The sequence below is a fragment of the Ciconia boyciana genome, chromosome 1 (genome assembly GCF_034638445.1).
Source record: "Ciconia boyciana chromosome 1, ASM3463844v1, whole genome shotgun sequence".
Lineage (NCBI taxonomy): Eukaryota > Metazoa > Chordata > Aves > Ciconiiformes > Ciconiidae > Ciconia > Ciconia boyciana.
In genome coordinates, this window is record NC_132934.1 from 176,956,286 (window position 1) to 176,972,947 (window position 16,662).

The 16,662-nt window shown below is 37.3% G+C and overlaps 1 protein-coding gene across 2 annotated transcripts in view; it reads left to right on the forward strand.

Annotated features, from left to right (window-relative positions):
- Positions 1 to 16,662, forward strand: part of KLHL1 (kelch like family member 1) — a 249,394-nt gene that overhangs the window by 169,502 nt on the left and 63,230 nt on the right. For both annotated transcript variants that reach the window (XM_072854161.1, XM_072854170.1), the window contains one exon: positions 3,073 to 3,259. In XM_072854161.1, the coding sequence (XP_072710262.1) occupies positions 3,073 to 3,259 (187 nt within the window). The remainder of the gene's footprint in view (positions 1 to 3,072; positions 3,260 to 16,662) is intronic.

Here is a 16,662-nt window from a genome sequence, read left to right on the forward strand (position 1 = left end):
TGCCTAGAACTTCACTGAACATCAGTGTGACTCAAACTATCCACAAGTTTTTTCATTCATGATTAGCCCATGGAGAACACCTTGCTAGTATCCTTGCTAGTTCAGGCAGCTAGCTTTAATTAAATAAAAATAAGAATTTTTAAAAAATCCTTTCATTTCTTCAGCTAAAATATATGGAATTTGTGTTAGAACAGAAAATAATGAAATACCCAGTCTTCCACTGCAATGCATAGTCTCCTCAACTTAGAGTTTGCTCTGCAATGTAATAATAGAATCAAACTTTCCAGTTATACCAACTTCCCCATGGACTACAGGTACCTAAGTTAGAGACCAATGACAAATGAAATCCTCCTTCACTCTACAAGTCCATGATTATTAATAGCACAAATCTTGCTAATCCTATAGTAAACTTTCTGCATTACCCCATAGCTTTTGTGCATATATTAAAGATGATACTTTAATTTTCAATACACAAGATGTGAGTAGCATTTGACCCACTCAAAATTCCCAATAACTGCATTTCTACAATTTTAATATAGATAAATTTAATATAATGCACCTGGAGAACAAACATTAATAGTAAATAAATAAGCAAATAGAAAAAAGCCAACCTTAAATTTCAAATTTAAAATCGTAGGTTTTGTGTTGGCCACTTCCATTCAGGAGTGAAATTTTGGGTCTATGAAATACGAATTTCTGGAAAAGTCAGCTTGAAGCTCTGTGGTAGTCAAAAAGACAAAATCAAAATTTACAAGTTATTAGGAAAGAAAAAGATAACAAAGCAGAGCACATACTACCATAGTAGTTCACGGTTTACCAGTATCTTGAATACTGTGTGCAGTTCTGCTCCCTTCCCAAAAAGAATCTAACACAACTGAAAGGTTCAGAAACAGCCAACAAGGGAGATAAAAGATATGAATCTTCTTTCATATAAGCAAAGATTAGCTAAGCTAAGGTTCCTCAGTCTAGAAGACAGTCAACTAATGGAGAATATGACTGAAGTCTAGAACATTAAAGGAACTTGGTATAGTAGGGCTCAATTATTCATTTTCTCTTTCAATAGAAGAATTGAAGGGTACCGAATGAAAGAAATGAATGAAACAAATTGAGTGAAAGCAAATGAAGCAACAAGAGCCAGGTTCAAAACAGAGGGAGGTCAGCCTTCATATAAAGCTAATAATAGGCCAAATTTGTTGTGAAAACATACTGTAGATGCAACAAATTTACATGAGTTCAAAGGAAGATTGAACTAGTTCATGGAAGATAAGGTCCCTGAGAATTAAAAAATGCATAGAAAAGACATCCACCTTAGAATGTCCCTGATCTGAAAGTTGGACATTGGGGGAATATTAAAGGGAATTACTATATATTTGAAAGCAGTCTTATGGCTTGCTCCCTAGGCATTGACTTATGGCCACGGTTGGAGACATATTTTGTCAGGCTAGATGAACCTCCTTATTAATTTCTTTTAATAAGCAGGTCTATTGTCTGTTAGGTCATCAGCCATGTAAAATAAGAGTTCTGGATCACTAGTTGAGATACTGCAGTGTGTAATGCCTTTCTTTGGACCTGAATAGATTAATTTCATGACTGACACCTAAAATCAGAAGCAGGAGCCTGCTGTCTACATGTACAAGCGATTAATATTTTAGATGTCACAGAACATGTGTTATCTGCAAAAGGCTGACAGATTGACAAAGGACATTCATGCATTCTTCAGCAGCCATTGAAGTCCAGATGAAAGAGCTGAGAGTCCTTAAAAGGAATCTAGCTGCCTGTGTTCAGGCAACTGCAAAGCAGTTTACATACATTTGCATATATCTGTGAGGGAGGTATCTCCTCATAGACTCTGGGAACTAAATTCTCCTGCTTCCTGGCCTTCAGCCACTTCTCTGAAAATGATTGGGTCTCCCAGATAGGTGTTCTATCAGATCTAGAAATCTACCAGACTGTACAGATATGCTGCCATATGCAATTAAAACCTGCTCTAATTTGATAGTCAGCAGAATATAGGGATCAGCATCTACGCATAACACTCAATTGCCTAACCATAAACATTGAGAGTTCAATCGACTTCAGATGCCTTAGGGTATCTGAGATATCTACATGAGTCTGGCAGATACGGCACAAAATCTGCATAAGCATTCCACTCTTCTAGCCTGACATCAGCAAGATCACAGAATCACAGAATGATTCAGGTGGGAGTAGACCTCAGCAAGTATCTAGTCCAACCTCCTGCTCAAAGCTGGGTCAGCTGTGAGGTTAAACCAGGTTGCTTAGTCCAATGGGATCTTGAAAACTTACAGGGTGATTTACAGCATCTCAAAAGCTAGTACGTATGTACGTACAGGCAAGTGAATCAAACACTTAACATTCACAACTTGTAGCCTTCTTCCTTGGAAACATAGTAGAATATTCTTTCAGCTGTATGCACTAAGCATCTGTTTTGGTAACTACTATTATAGTTTTTATGCCAATTGTAAAGATCGTTACATTACCTGGATTATTAATCGTTAATTTTGCCAATAATACAGCAAACCAATAGATTCAAAACTTGCACAAGCAAGTTCTTTTGGTTTTGTTTTTGTTTTGGTTTGGTTTTTTTGTTGGGTTTGTTGTTATTTTTTTGTTGTTGTTTGGTTTGGTTTTAAAAATAAGGGATGTTCCTGGAACGTATTACATAAAATACTGTAGAATGTTATTATGTTATATGACTGCACATTCAAGATGCTTGCAAAGAGATGCCATCTGGATCCTTTCAGTGTTATGTTGGAAACCATTAAAAATAAGTCAGGCTGTAGCCTACAAGAGAATACTTAATTTTCTTCAGTGTCTTCAGTAAGAGAGTAGGTGATAGTGAAACAGTGATCTAAAAGTTGCCTGTAGTCTTTTAAAAATCAACTAAATACTTATTTTCCTGTCCCTCTTCCAAAAAAAATAGCCCTGCAAACCCCTGTATTCTACAATGAAGTGATATACTTATGACATCTGTTTTGTGATCTTCTCTCATTGCATGGTATTGCTTTTCTAGGAATTTCTAGCATTTTTGATTCATGATCGTGTCATTCACAGATATTGGCTGACCTAGAAAACCATGCGCTTTTTAAGGATGACCTAGAATGCCAGAAGCTTATTCTGGAAGCCATGAAATACCATCTTTTACCAGAGAGAAGAACTCTCATGCAAAGTCCAAGAACTAAACCTAGAAAATCTACAGTTGGGACACTTTATGCTGTTGGAGGAATGGATAACAACAAAGGTATTAGAGGATATTTGTTACTTTATAAAAGTTATTTTTTGCATTTTCTTTATTAGAAAACAGTGAAATAACTTTCTATTTCAAGACTGGGCTGGGGGTGTCTAAGTCAGTCAAGAAATGCTGCCAAGATTTTTGGTGCAATGAATGTCTACCAATATTTAATGAAAAATACAATACTGTTAGACAAAAGAAACTGAGTTTTGAGTTCATTCTTTGTTCAAAATGATTATAATTTCCAAAAAGAATTTTAACAAAAAATCTAGAGTGACATTAATTTACCTTAGTTTTAGCTTTCTAGAAATTATGGTTCATTTATAACTAAGTCAAATATGTAAGCACCTTTTCTAATCAATTAAAAAAGGCAGTTTAATATGCAGTGTATTCAGTCCTTAAGTAGTTTTCTGAAATATTATGGATGATTCATATTCTTCTGATGCAGAAATGTATTGATTGTCTAAAGAAAAAGCCTAGACAACTAGTTTAAACTAGATTACTACTTTGTCAACAGCTAAAGGAAGGTGAAATTATCCCCATCTTACTGTGAAGAAAAGTAGGAAGCAGTGGAAATTTTATTGAAGTATTTTATTGTTATTTGTTGGGAATAGGAATGATGATGATGTGTTTTTATTTCTGCTAAGTGGTCTAATCCACTGATTTATTGAATGGAATGAAATAAAATATTTGAAGTAAAATCTACCTGTGTTATAAGACTATATACTCAGAAAGGTTTTTATTATGATTTTTTCTTTAAATTCACTAACAATTCCACAGTATCTTACATTTTCATGTCCATATTTATGGACGGAAAAATATACCTTCAGAAACATTAGTTCTAATATAAAATAAACTACTTCTTAAAAAAAAAAATATAGTATTAAATTAGAGCTTCAGTATTTCACAACTCTATTTCTAGGTGTAGTTATTGCAGTTGTTTTACTAAATAGCTGTGACAAAATCATCTGCAAAAGGACATGGCATTTTTTTCCCATAAAATGCCATTTTTCCCATAAAATGCCATTTTTTACCAATGAGAAAGATGTATGACATCTGTGCTTGTGTGAAAAAGAAATGTGGAGAGAATAGAAAAATGTTGAGGAAAGAACCAATAAGTATGTTTTCTTATTATAGCTGTGGATTATTTTTGTCCTTTTAACATTTATAAATGTTTGTGTAGCTAAATGTTAGGCATGGTTTTACACAGAACATTGCCTTTGGATCATAAAATATCTGAAATATAAATTTCCTCTTAGGACAAATAGCGACAAACACTTTAAGTATTCAGGCAGTGGAAATGACCATAAACCCAATTTAGGTGCAGCTGTATTTGTCCTAGCTTACTATACAGATTGGTTCCTGGTTCACATAGCGCATCAAATACAGAAATATTTAGGAAGAGAGCACAGAGCGTAGCACCGTCGCAGCATCAACACGCGGCCTGTTTTGCAGATTCAGGTCAGGCAGAAGCGGTTTATTTCAGCCTCTGTCGGTACAAACTCTGACTGAAACCAAAAGTACCAGGGCTTATATACATTTACAGCAGATGATAGATAAAAACTGCTTTGAGAAGGGGCCTGGTATGGCAGAGCAGCATCTGCATAGTAGGAGCCTTTGTTACAGCCAATGTAACGTGTATTCCCAATAACTCAGGATCTGCAGCTGTGCAGCCTCGACTTGCATCTGCTCAGCTCATCCCTCTTGTGATGCTGCTGTGTCCTTGTCTAGTTTTTAGGACCAGCAAGGCTTTTCTTCCTCATGTCAGTTCAGGACGCCTGAGTTTGCAAGTTTTGAAGAGTCACTGTGATTTCCTAAAGCACGCCTCAATATTTGGGCCGTGAGATGGTGCTGATACTGTATTATTTCTCCTCAATAATTTTTTTTTTTTTTTTCCCCACAACTTTCTCCACTGAAATGCTGACATGGATGATTGCAATTCACAATGATGTATTTTTAATGTCTCCTGGTGTTTGCTACCAAATATGAAACAGTTACATATAAGAACTAGATGAGCTAAGCAAATTAGCAATTTATTAGCTAGCAGATAAAACAGTGGGCAAGTGCTAGTGTTATGAAAGTATTTGAAGGTTATGTGGCCCATCACATAAAAAGTAGCCTAGCATGCTAAATCAAGTTTGTTTTGAATTTCTTCTATAGTTTTTTTCCTTCCCATAAAAAAGAGGTGATAATTAAACTGAAAGAATCAGTGACTGGAATTATGCCTGACGTGAAAAGTTAATGCAGCATAGTACTAACTGGATAGAATTAAAAGGAACAAAGTTAGAACATTTTGTAATTTTAATTTCCTAAATGTACAAAACCTCATTTAAATCTCTGTTTCCACACACCTTTGTTTATTTATTAATTTAATTTGAAAGGCACACATCAGAAACAGATTCTTTCTATATGTTTACATTAATAGAATGAGATGTATTAATAGATTAGAGGTATATGCTTCTGACAGTGTTCCATTCACCTTATCCATTCATACCGTCACACTGACTTCTGTAATTTGGATTAGCAGGATTTAATAATCTAGTAGTATACAAAAGCTGTCTAGGTGCACATATAAAGGAGGATACTAGACTGAAATAAATGAGTAAATGCAAGAAGTGACCATACAACAATTTGTAAGAATGGTAAAACACTGACTTCTTGCAGCTGTCTTGGAATCCCAAATGCAGAACAAAAACCATGTGATAGAATGTGATATATGCGGTCTGTGTTAGATAGTGCCATGGAAGATTATGATGAGGAAAATATGCTTGCACAGTGAGAGGAGACTTGTATAAATAATTGAGTAGGATTATATTGATGGCAGAATGCTGACTGATCTCTCACGAGGTGTTCTAACCTGTCTCACTACCTAGCAGGTAGAATAATAAGGGACAAGGAGAATCTGCAGAAAAAGAAAACTAAAGAAAACAAAAGTGTCGGGGTAACCATGATCCAAAAACATTGGTATATATTACTTTTGGAATAGTCCTAGATTAGTTCATCAAAGTGCTAGATTAGTTCATTATTTACTGGATCACAGTCTTTAAGTAAATACAAGGGAAAAAGAAATTTAAAAATACATGAGCAAGAATGTGACATAAAAATGTGACAGGTCATTAACAGAGGGAAAAGTTGATTTACTGAAACAATGATATTAAATGTGTGTTTGTCATTAATCTTGTGATTAGATATAAAACCTATCACAAAAATTGCGGTGATGCTACATAGGTGAGGTACATCATTAGTCTGTATCAAGCAATATTAAAAGCCTTTTCATTATTATTTAGATATTTTTAAGAAAGATTTTTGATATCAACAGAGATGTATTTAAAAATGAATCTTTCGAAATGTGACATTATGAGGTCTCCAATCATTGTTCTTTAAACTCCCATGTTGCATATTTTGCCTTTTCTTTAATGGTTTTCAATCATTTGTAATAATGCTTATTAATTTACAAATATGGTTTATCACATGTGGTTTATTACTTACATATCATTATTTCACTGGAATGTCATCTAACATGGCTACGTGAAGTTACTCTTTTGCTCTGGTGAACTTCAAAGATGTCCTTGTTTTTCTGGGCTTTTTTTTTTTTTTTTAGTTTCTAGCAAGACGTTTCTCACAGCATACTTCACTTAAACCTTATTTATTTTAATCCTATATTTTTCATTCTCGTATAGGCATACTTTTTTAAATAGTGAAAGAAATATTGGACAACCTATTGTAAATACTGTAAATAAAGGCAGGAATAGGGAAAGATCACGTTTTTCCTCTTAGGTAATTCTTCTTGCTCTTTAAGATATGTGTCTGAGATGTCTATAACTTGAAAATCTATCTGTCTATCTCCTTCATCTTCAGTTTAGTAGGAATTATTAAAAAAAAAAGTAAAATCCATCAAGATTATTTTGTGGCACTTTGCAAGTTGTGGAAATTACTACAAACCACTTTGTCTTCACATACATAAAACATTTGACAGCGTTCATTATCTATTAATTTGATGTACATAGCTATCTTAAGAAAACATTTTATCTTCATCTTACTTACATTTTCATTCAAAATATTCAATGCACAGTAACTGAGTTTGGTTTTCAGAATGTGAGTCCTTGTAGTCCTTGTATTTGTATAATAGACAAACAGCAAAAACCTACTTAAGAAAGTATAGTATTTTCTTCAAAGAAAAGGAAAAAAAAAATGTCCAATGTGTTTATTACAGAACATTTCTCCCTGGTATGCCTTTTGAAATATTTTATATAAATATACATGCTTTGTAAGTATACATAGATGTATTTGTATATATACTCATATATACAAGTAATGTGAATTATTGAGGTGTTCTCTTAAAAGTTTGAGACTGTAGCATGGTAAAATACCCCACCCTATCTGTTGTACTTAAGCCATTCCTTAATCCAGCATGCAAATGGATTCATGGCTAGGGCTTCCTGCCATGACAATCTATTAATGATAGATTGTCTTCATAATATATTTTTGTTAAGGTTTTTTTTTTTAAGAAGAACTTGCTACATTTTCTTATTCCTATTCAGATATTAGAATTCAAGTAAGTAGTCGCATGCTTGCAAACTGTTAAGGAAAATTAGGAATGGGCACTGGCTCCAGCCGCCCCAGCCCAGGACCCTCCTTCCCGGCTGCTGGAGCCCAGCATGATGCCCCCAGGGACTCAGGGTCTCTGCTTGGGCTGAGGGATGCATCTGCCTTTTTCCCATTAGCAGGGTCAACCAGTAGCGAAGGTAAGCATGTGTCCCAGAGACAGGCACAAACACACAGACACACAGAGAACATGGCCATGGCCGGTCACACAGACGGCCACAGGCAAGGCGCTGCCCCCAGCAGCACACAGATTGAGGACCCACACCAGACACAGGCACAGGCAGCCACATCCCCTCCTCATCTTGGGCTGGCAGAGGCAGAAGGTCACTGGTGCAGCACACACACCAACTCTCCAGGTTCACAAGCACACGCACATTCGCGGATCCCCAGGTACCAGCCCCTCTGCCCTCCTCACTCACGCTGGTCCTCCCCCATAGCTGGTTTTCGGGACGCAGCCCCAGTAGCTGGAGGTTAAAGACCCCACTGTCTCCAGTAGCTGAGACCACAGGCCAGGGGCACCCACAGCCCCAGTCTGACTCCAGGAGCTGCCCCTGTGAAGCAGGAACATAAATGTGCTGTTATTACTCATGAGATAAGTAGATGTTTACAAAAGATGAACTGAGAAGTGAGAAATGGACTGTCCGTTTTGCAGTCCTACTCTTTTTATTGATAACATCATATATCTGTCCTCACCAGTCCTCTGTATGAGTTTCTTCTGCCTTTAGTGCTAGTTTGTTTTCACCTGTATGTTTTCCATGAGGACATTTGTTATGTTAAGTTGAAGAATCATGTAGTCATAGCCTTAAAATACCTCGGGAGGATGATAAGCCAAAATAAATTTTGCCTCTGACATTCCAAGCAGCTGTCTGCCTACCACTTTTATTCAGACATCTAAAACTGTCTTCTGAAATCTTGCCTGCACTATTTAAGTAACAGTTCTGCCTCAGCCACACAATTCCAGTGTTTTCAAATATTGTGAGTAATTTTACTGAGATAATGATTGTAATGTGATGTTTACTCAGTTCCATGAAATATATTTTAGTAATCTTTCTTATAATCTCTGGAGTCCATTTTTTTCCAAAAAATGAACACGTAGGCTTTTTTTTTTTAAACATAAAAATATGTGTTGGTATAATCCAGTGTTTTCCCAGTCATTCTCTAGCTAGCAATGGGAAACAATTATAGCATAATTTACCTTAATTGTAAAATGCACTAATAAACAAGTAAAATTCCATTAGCTTTAGGTCAACACTGTGTACCAATGACCATCTCTGTTTTCCTTTTTTTACCCTTTTTGGAAGATTTAGCAGGGAAAGAATAAAGGAATATATAAATAGGAACAACAACAAAAAAGTATGTCTCATCAGAGTCATCAACCTAGCATAGTAATGAGGTTGTCATCATGGTGGGGTTTTTTGAGAAAATTAGAATACCAAAGTAAGAGGCAGGCAGGCTATGCAGAATGAACAGCTGAATTTTTCAGTGTCTATATTGCAGATGTGCATCAAAAGTTACTTTTCATTTTAGATTGCTTCAATGGAACAGACAGAAGTTAGCTGTTTGTAAAAAAAAAGAAAAAAATCCACTACTTTTTAAAACAGAAAACAAGGCAACTGATTTTAGGAGCCTTAGTGTATCTATTGCAGAAATTCATATTTTCAGTCATTTTAATATATTCCGAGAGTTCATCATTGTATATATGTTTGATAAACTGCAAAGGGATTATGATTTTTAGTTTTATTCGCACAATAATATACTGAAACTGAAATGAACTGTTTCAGTTCCTAAGAAATATATATGTTCTGTTTAGCTGGCAACACAACATTCTGGACAGAGAAATCATAATTAATTAAATAACATTAAGTAACCTCATAAAGTCCAACAAGGGGAAGTGCAAAGTCCTACGCCTGGGGAGGAACAACCCCAGGCACCAGTACATTCTGGGGGCCAACCAGCTGGAAAGCAGCTTGGCAGAAAAAGCCTTGGGGGTCCTGGTGGACACCAAGTTGAACATGAGCCAGTGTGCCCTTGCCATAAAGAAGGCTAACGGAGTCCTGGGCTGCATTAGGCAAAGTACTGCCAGCAGGTCCAGGGAGGAGATCCTTCCCCTCTGTTCAGCACTGGTGAGGCCACACCTGGAGTACTGTGTCTAGTTCTGGGCTTCCCAGTACAAGAGTGATAAGGAGCTGCTAGAGACTTCAATGAAGGGCCACAAGGGTAGCGAAAAGACTGGAGCATCTCTCCTATGCTGAAAAGCTGAGAGCGGTGGGACTGTTCAGCCCAGAGGAGAGAAGGCTCAGGGGGGATCTTATCAATGTATATAAATACCTGAAGGGAGGATGCAAAGAGGGCAGAGACAGGTTCTTCTCAGTGGTGGCCAGTGACAGGATCAGAGGCAATGGGCACAAACTGAAACACAGAGTTTTCCCTCTGAACATCAGGAAACACTTTTTAACTGTGAGGGTGACTGAGCACTGGCACACGTTGCCCAGAGAGGCTGTGAGTCTCCATCCTTGAAGATATTCAAAACTGTCTAGACAAGATCCTGGGCAACTAGCTGTAGGTGGCCCTGCTTGAGCAGGGACCTCCAGAGGTCCCTTCCAGCCTTGACTGTTCTGTGATTTTGTGATTCTATAACAGCATAATTGTTGAGTAAAGGTGGAGCTTGGTTAATTACTTCACCAGAGGAATATGAAATACACTGGCTAATGACTGATGAGATAATTAAATGTATAAATCACACTAAAATTCTCTTCTCATCCAGTTCTTGTAAGTGTTAACAATATTATTTGCCTCTTTTCACTCCTGTGAATTTTAATGTGTTCCAGAACATTCAGCCTCATAGGCTAATTTGCAGTTACAGTACTTTGATTTACATGTGCATTTCTGAATAGAAAAAATCCAGATTGTAACACCATCTGGTAGTTTTTCAGTACTTATTTTGCATCACTTAATTTCTGGCATGTTTTCAGTGTAGTTAACTTCTGAAATTGCTGATTCAGTTACGGTTTGAAATAAAGAGAAGAACCTAAAGCAATCTATTCTGAAGCCTGCACGGCTTCAAATATAAGGAAGAGCCAAAGTTATCACACAGAAGATAAATTTCATCATCCCACAAGCTCCTCGCCTTGCCAGTCTGTTACCCTGATATTCACACCTGTTGCTACAACCCATGGGGTCAAGCAGACAGCGCAAGAGGCTGCTGCCTTTTTGGGAATATTTAGGGGATTATTCTCCCAAGAACACTCCTGTGTTGCACCTCATTACTTCCCTGCTGCTTACTGACTTTATTTTCTGACATTTACAGTGCAGATATTTTATCACTGATTCATAGAGTCATAGCCTCATAGAATCATAGAATAGTTTGAGTTGGAAGGGACCTTTAAAGGTCATCTACTCCAACCCGCCTGCAATGAGCAGGGACATCTTCAACTAGATCAGATTGCTCAGAGCCCCATCCAACCTGACCTTGAATGTTTCCAGGGATGGGGCATCTATCACCTCTCTGGGCAACCTGTTCCAGTGTTTCACCACCGTCATTATAAAAAACTGTAGATATATGTAGTCTAAATCTACCCTCTTTTAGTTTAAAACCATTACCCCTTGATCTATTGCAAGAGTCCTTGCTAAAAAGTCTGTCCCCATCTTTCTTATAAGCTCCCTTTAAGTACTGGAAGGCTGCAATAAGGTCTCCCCGGAGCCTTCTCTTCTCCAGGCTGAACAACCCCAGCTCTCTCAGCCTTTTTTCATAGGAGAGGTGTTCCATCCCCTGATCATTTTTGTGGCCCTCCTCTGGACCCCCTCCAACAGGTCCATGTCTTTCCTGTGCTGAGGGTTCCAGAGCTGGATGCAGTACTCCAGATGGGGTCTCACCAGAGCAGAGTAGAGGGGCAGAATCACCTTCCTTGACCTGCTGGCTACAAAGTACACAGAAAAAAAAGATTAACATACACAGAAAAAAAGGAAATCTTGTATATGATCTAGAGAAGACACATGCATGGCAGCTTGGTAATTTAGAGAACCTCTATACTGTCAGAAACCTTAACTTCTTTCATACACTAGCCAATTTTTGTTCCCTGATCACCCAAGTTTCATTAATGGTTGTTACTACTGGGATTGGCTTTGGAGTAAACCGGATAGTTTGTTCCAGCAGAAATCCTGGATGTTGTTCTGGAGTCAGTTCACTGCTGGAACCACCCTCAATAGCCACTGTGGATAAGACTTAAAAAATGTTGACATCTCCTGCCCTGTGCAGTCCTCTAGCTCTGTCTTGCACTTTCAGCCACCTCATAAATAGTCACGCTGAATTCCAGGAAATGCTCAAAAAAGCCATAGTTTCAGGCATGAGAACATCCAAGTAAGCTTCAGTACAGCTCTCACCTTATGTTTAACACTCTGAACTGGAAAAACAAATAAACAAACAAATTCATCTCTTTGGACTACAGAAGGCACCATATAGAGCCCAGTGAATACTGAGCAATAGCTGGCTCCTATCCATACAAGTTAGCAATAGCACCCTTTACAACAGGTTTACCTTAGAGGGAAGTAATTGAAGCAAAACAGAGCCTCCCAGGAACGGAGCCAACAGCTAACCAGTGCAGATGAGCATCTGTATAGCTATAATGATAAATAATAAAAGAAGGCTGAGGGTAATGGCAAATTGGTGCTATTGCAGCACCAAACTGCTCAGTTCACGTAGTTTAAACCAAATTACTATCAAAGCAGCTTATTGATTTACTTATGATACATAATTAACTGGCAATCAGATGAACTATGTGTTTGAGATCAATCTCAGTCATGCAGTAGATAAACTGCAATACCAGGCACTTACAAAATATGAATTAACTTCTTCAAATTTCTGAACACCCTTCTTGAGCAAATCCCCAAAAGTTCTAGTCACAGACACACACGTGCACACACGTGCGCACACACATACACACACACAGATACACGCAGCCCCTCTCTCACCATTTGTGCAGGTCACCATCACCACCTCCCCAGCGGTGGGAGCTCCTCTGGGTGCACACCTCTCCTGCAGGAGATGCAGTTGCCCCAGCATTTGCTGCTGTCGACATGTAGAACTTTTTATTGTTAACACCTTATTTACACAAGTTCCAGTGGGAACAGAACTGCTTTTAAAGAAGAGTCATTTGTTTTGTTGGTAAGTAAAGGTAGACTAGCGTACTGCATGATATAAATCATTAATAAAAAGGACTTTTGTAAGGTCGAGACTAGTGTTGTGGTTTAGCCCCAGTTGGCAGTTAAGTACCACACAGCCACTCGCTCACCCTCCCCCCCGGTGGGATGGGGGAGAGAACTGGAAAAGCACAAGTAAGAAAACTCATGGGTTGGAATAAGAACAGTTTAATAACTGGGGGGGGGGCGGGGGGGAATTGTAATGAGAAGGAAAACAACAAGAGAGCGAGAAAGGAACAAAACCCAGGAAAAAACAAGTGATAAAACTGCTCACCACCCACTGACCGATGCCCAGCTAGTCCCCGAGCAGCGATTGCTGCCCCCCAGCCAACTCACCCCAGTTTATATACTGGGCATGACATCATATGGTATGGAATAGCCCTTTGGCCAGTTTGGATCAACTATCCTGGCTGTGCCCCCTCCCAGCTTCTTGTGCACCCGGCAGAGCAGGGGAAGCTGAAAAGTCCTTGACCAGTGTAAACACCACTTAGCAACAGCCAAAACATCAGCATGTTATCAATATTATTCTCATACTAAAATCCAAAACACAGCACTATACCAGCTACTAGGAAGAAAATTAACTCTATCCCAGCTGAAACCAGGACAACTAGATAAAAACATAAAATAAAACATGAATATTTTCTGTTATAAAACATAACACTATATTATAAAACAAAACACCCAACACTAAAAGCATTACCTAAAATGACTGTCTAAAAGCTGTCATTTCTGATTCTCTTTAAAATAGAAACATTAGTGGAAAAAACTTGTGTTAGTTTTAGGGAATTCTGGTCATATGGAATAATTGAATATTCCCAAAGGTTTTCTGATATTTGTTCATGTCACTTTATGGCAAATCCTATGACATTTTAATATTTTTTTCCCACTCCAAAATGTAAGAATTATTATATAGAAGTTATATATTTTTGGAGTGCTTAAAGGAATTTTTTACAGTCTAACTGAAAAGAAGACTAGTGAACTGCTACCCTGTTTTCTGTATAGCTCTTTCCTTACCAAGAGATTCTCCTTGATATTTGCGTCAGTTACCTATTTAGGTCACATTCGTTCCACTTGAGTAACCATCTTTTCAGTTCAAAATGTAATGTTGCAGATCGCTAGATCAAGGTCATCATTTCGCACCTACTCATAGCAGCATCTCTAAATCTTGGACAAAATGGTCAGAGTACACCTCAGCAACAGCTTTAGTAACAGCAAAATCAGCAGAAAGTCTTACAGGGAAAAAAAGTAGAAATTTTGTGATGATCAATGTAGAACTCCTAACCTTCTTCATGGGTTTAAATACTGAATCATTCTAGCTATCAGAAAAGTACCTTTACTATGCAAATGTCTACACTGAATGCAAAGGTGGTGTTTGGGGGGAGGGGGAATGTTTAGGCATTTGTATCTGCTTCTGCAGCAAATTTCACTTTGTTTATGCCAAAATCTCCACACTTATACATAACTGAAATGAATATATCGCTCTCGTAGTCTCAGACGTTCTTCATGAAGTTTATCTGACTTCATGTAGCCTACATCAGGTTGTTAAAAAATATTTACTAACGTCTTCAGAAGACGGGCTCTAGATATTGCTGCATTTGACTTAAAACATTGAGTTACAAACAATCTTGCAATACATTTTTTCTTTTTCATGCAATGACCTTGCTACATGATTAGTCTTCAGTCATCAACTATGCCAAAAAGATGAGAATGGCAATCAGCTTTATACAAAATTCTTGATTTACAAAACATTAGCAAGGAAATGTAATATGCTTAACTTCAGAAAAAGAGTAAGTGTAATGGAAAGATAACTTTCAAGATTACTTGAAAGGGTTTCACCAAAACAATTTCACAATTTCACAAGCTTACAAAGGATAACTAAAACATAAAATAGAAATTTGTATTGTGCAATGGTGTACTGATTTGTAGATCAAGGTAAAATTGTAAGATCTAGTACTTTATTGTTTCATCAGAAACCTTGGATGGGAGACTTGCATACACCCCTGCTGTGTGTCCATAGGAGTTGTCAGCAGCAGTTGGGCACTCATACAAAACTATCCTGATCATCTACAGTACTTTAATTTCTAAAGTTTTCTTTCTCTGTAGTTCTCTCATTATTTCATAAACCTTGATTAATTAAGGCTTATAATGCCCATGAAAGTATGCACAATACACAGAGCTAATCTCATCCAATACCAATCCATAAGTAGAATTTAAGTTTAAAAAAAAAAAAAAAAGTTTAAATGTATCCAGAACATCAAGAAAAATCCTTAACTTCTTATCTGAAATCATTTATGCTGCCACAGTCATGGTATAGGTTTTAAATTTACCACACACTGCTGTTTATCATGCATATAGCTATTAAATGAATTATATTTCACTTGTCTGTCTTTTTCATATATTTTGTCTTCAGTACTAGTCACTGAAATAACTCAGGATTTTTAGAGATGCTTCCATCTGAAAAATAGGGGTTTGTGTACATGTGTGTGTATAGAGGAATTGCCTGAGTGCATAGTATGTTTATTATAAGATCCTCAATATTCTATGTATTTGCTGTTCATTTATCATTGCAGTTTCATACCCAATATCTTAAAGACAGTCTAGTAAGTCATGTTTTTCCTTTTTACCTTTAGATGACTAAAAAAACACTATAGTGATACGAGTGAAATAAACTATAATTGAATACATTTTAAATGTAATTTCACATATTTTTTTATACAGTTAGACGTATTTTAATTTGGTCCTGTGTGTGTTTTACTTATACTGTGGTATTCCATCTGTTTTGTTACATAGGAAAATATGTCTGTCTCTGCATAATCAGCACATATACTGCAGCCAAAAATGAATAATGATTTTTTGCTGTATTTAGTTTATTCGTATCTTCACATTAAGCCTGTATATCCCATATCCTTAAGAAAACATACTATAGTATCTTCGCAACTGCTTCCTTCCATCCTCCTATTCTTGGGAAATTGGATTTTCTGGTTTTCTGAAACATTTAATCCTAATTACTTTGGTTTGTCCATGGGGATTAGAAAAAAGTAGTTGTCTACAGATTTCTAACATTGGTAAGACATCCTATCACAGCCTGTATAGACTGGGGTAGGCAGTATTAACCAACATTGCTCACTTCTTTGAGCTGAACAGTTTGGAAGTTGTTAGGAATTGGCTTTGCTGACTGCCATCTACTACTAATGGCAGAGAGGAGAAGACTTTCTGATCTTAGCTGGGATGTGATGCTGTTAACTTTTGCTTGTCACTGGAACCAGCATCTCCCTGAGTCACTGTTCCTCCATTGTACAACGCCATGGTGGTTTAAAATAAGTTGTTTGATTCTAGGTACTGATCTCACCTCAGAAGCGGTGAACGTGAATGAAGAGAGCGTTCCTTCCCTCTTTCTGCTATCTGTCCAGGGGATACTGTATAGTGCCTCCAGATCTGGTGGCAAAAAGTGACTCACAGCTCAAGGATTCATACCACACCACAAAGCTAGCCTTGTGGCCCTACAGTGTAATTATTAGTTATGTATGCAGTCGTTCAGAGTTAATGAAATAATGTGAGGCCTGTGTCACAGACAACTGGAATGGTGTTTTTCTATCAGGTTTTGGATGTTT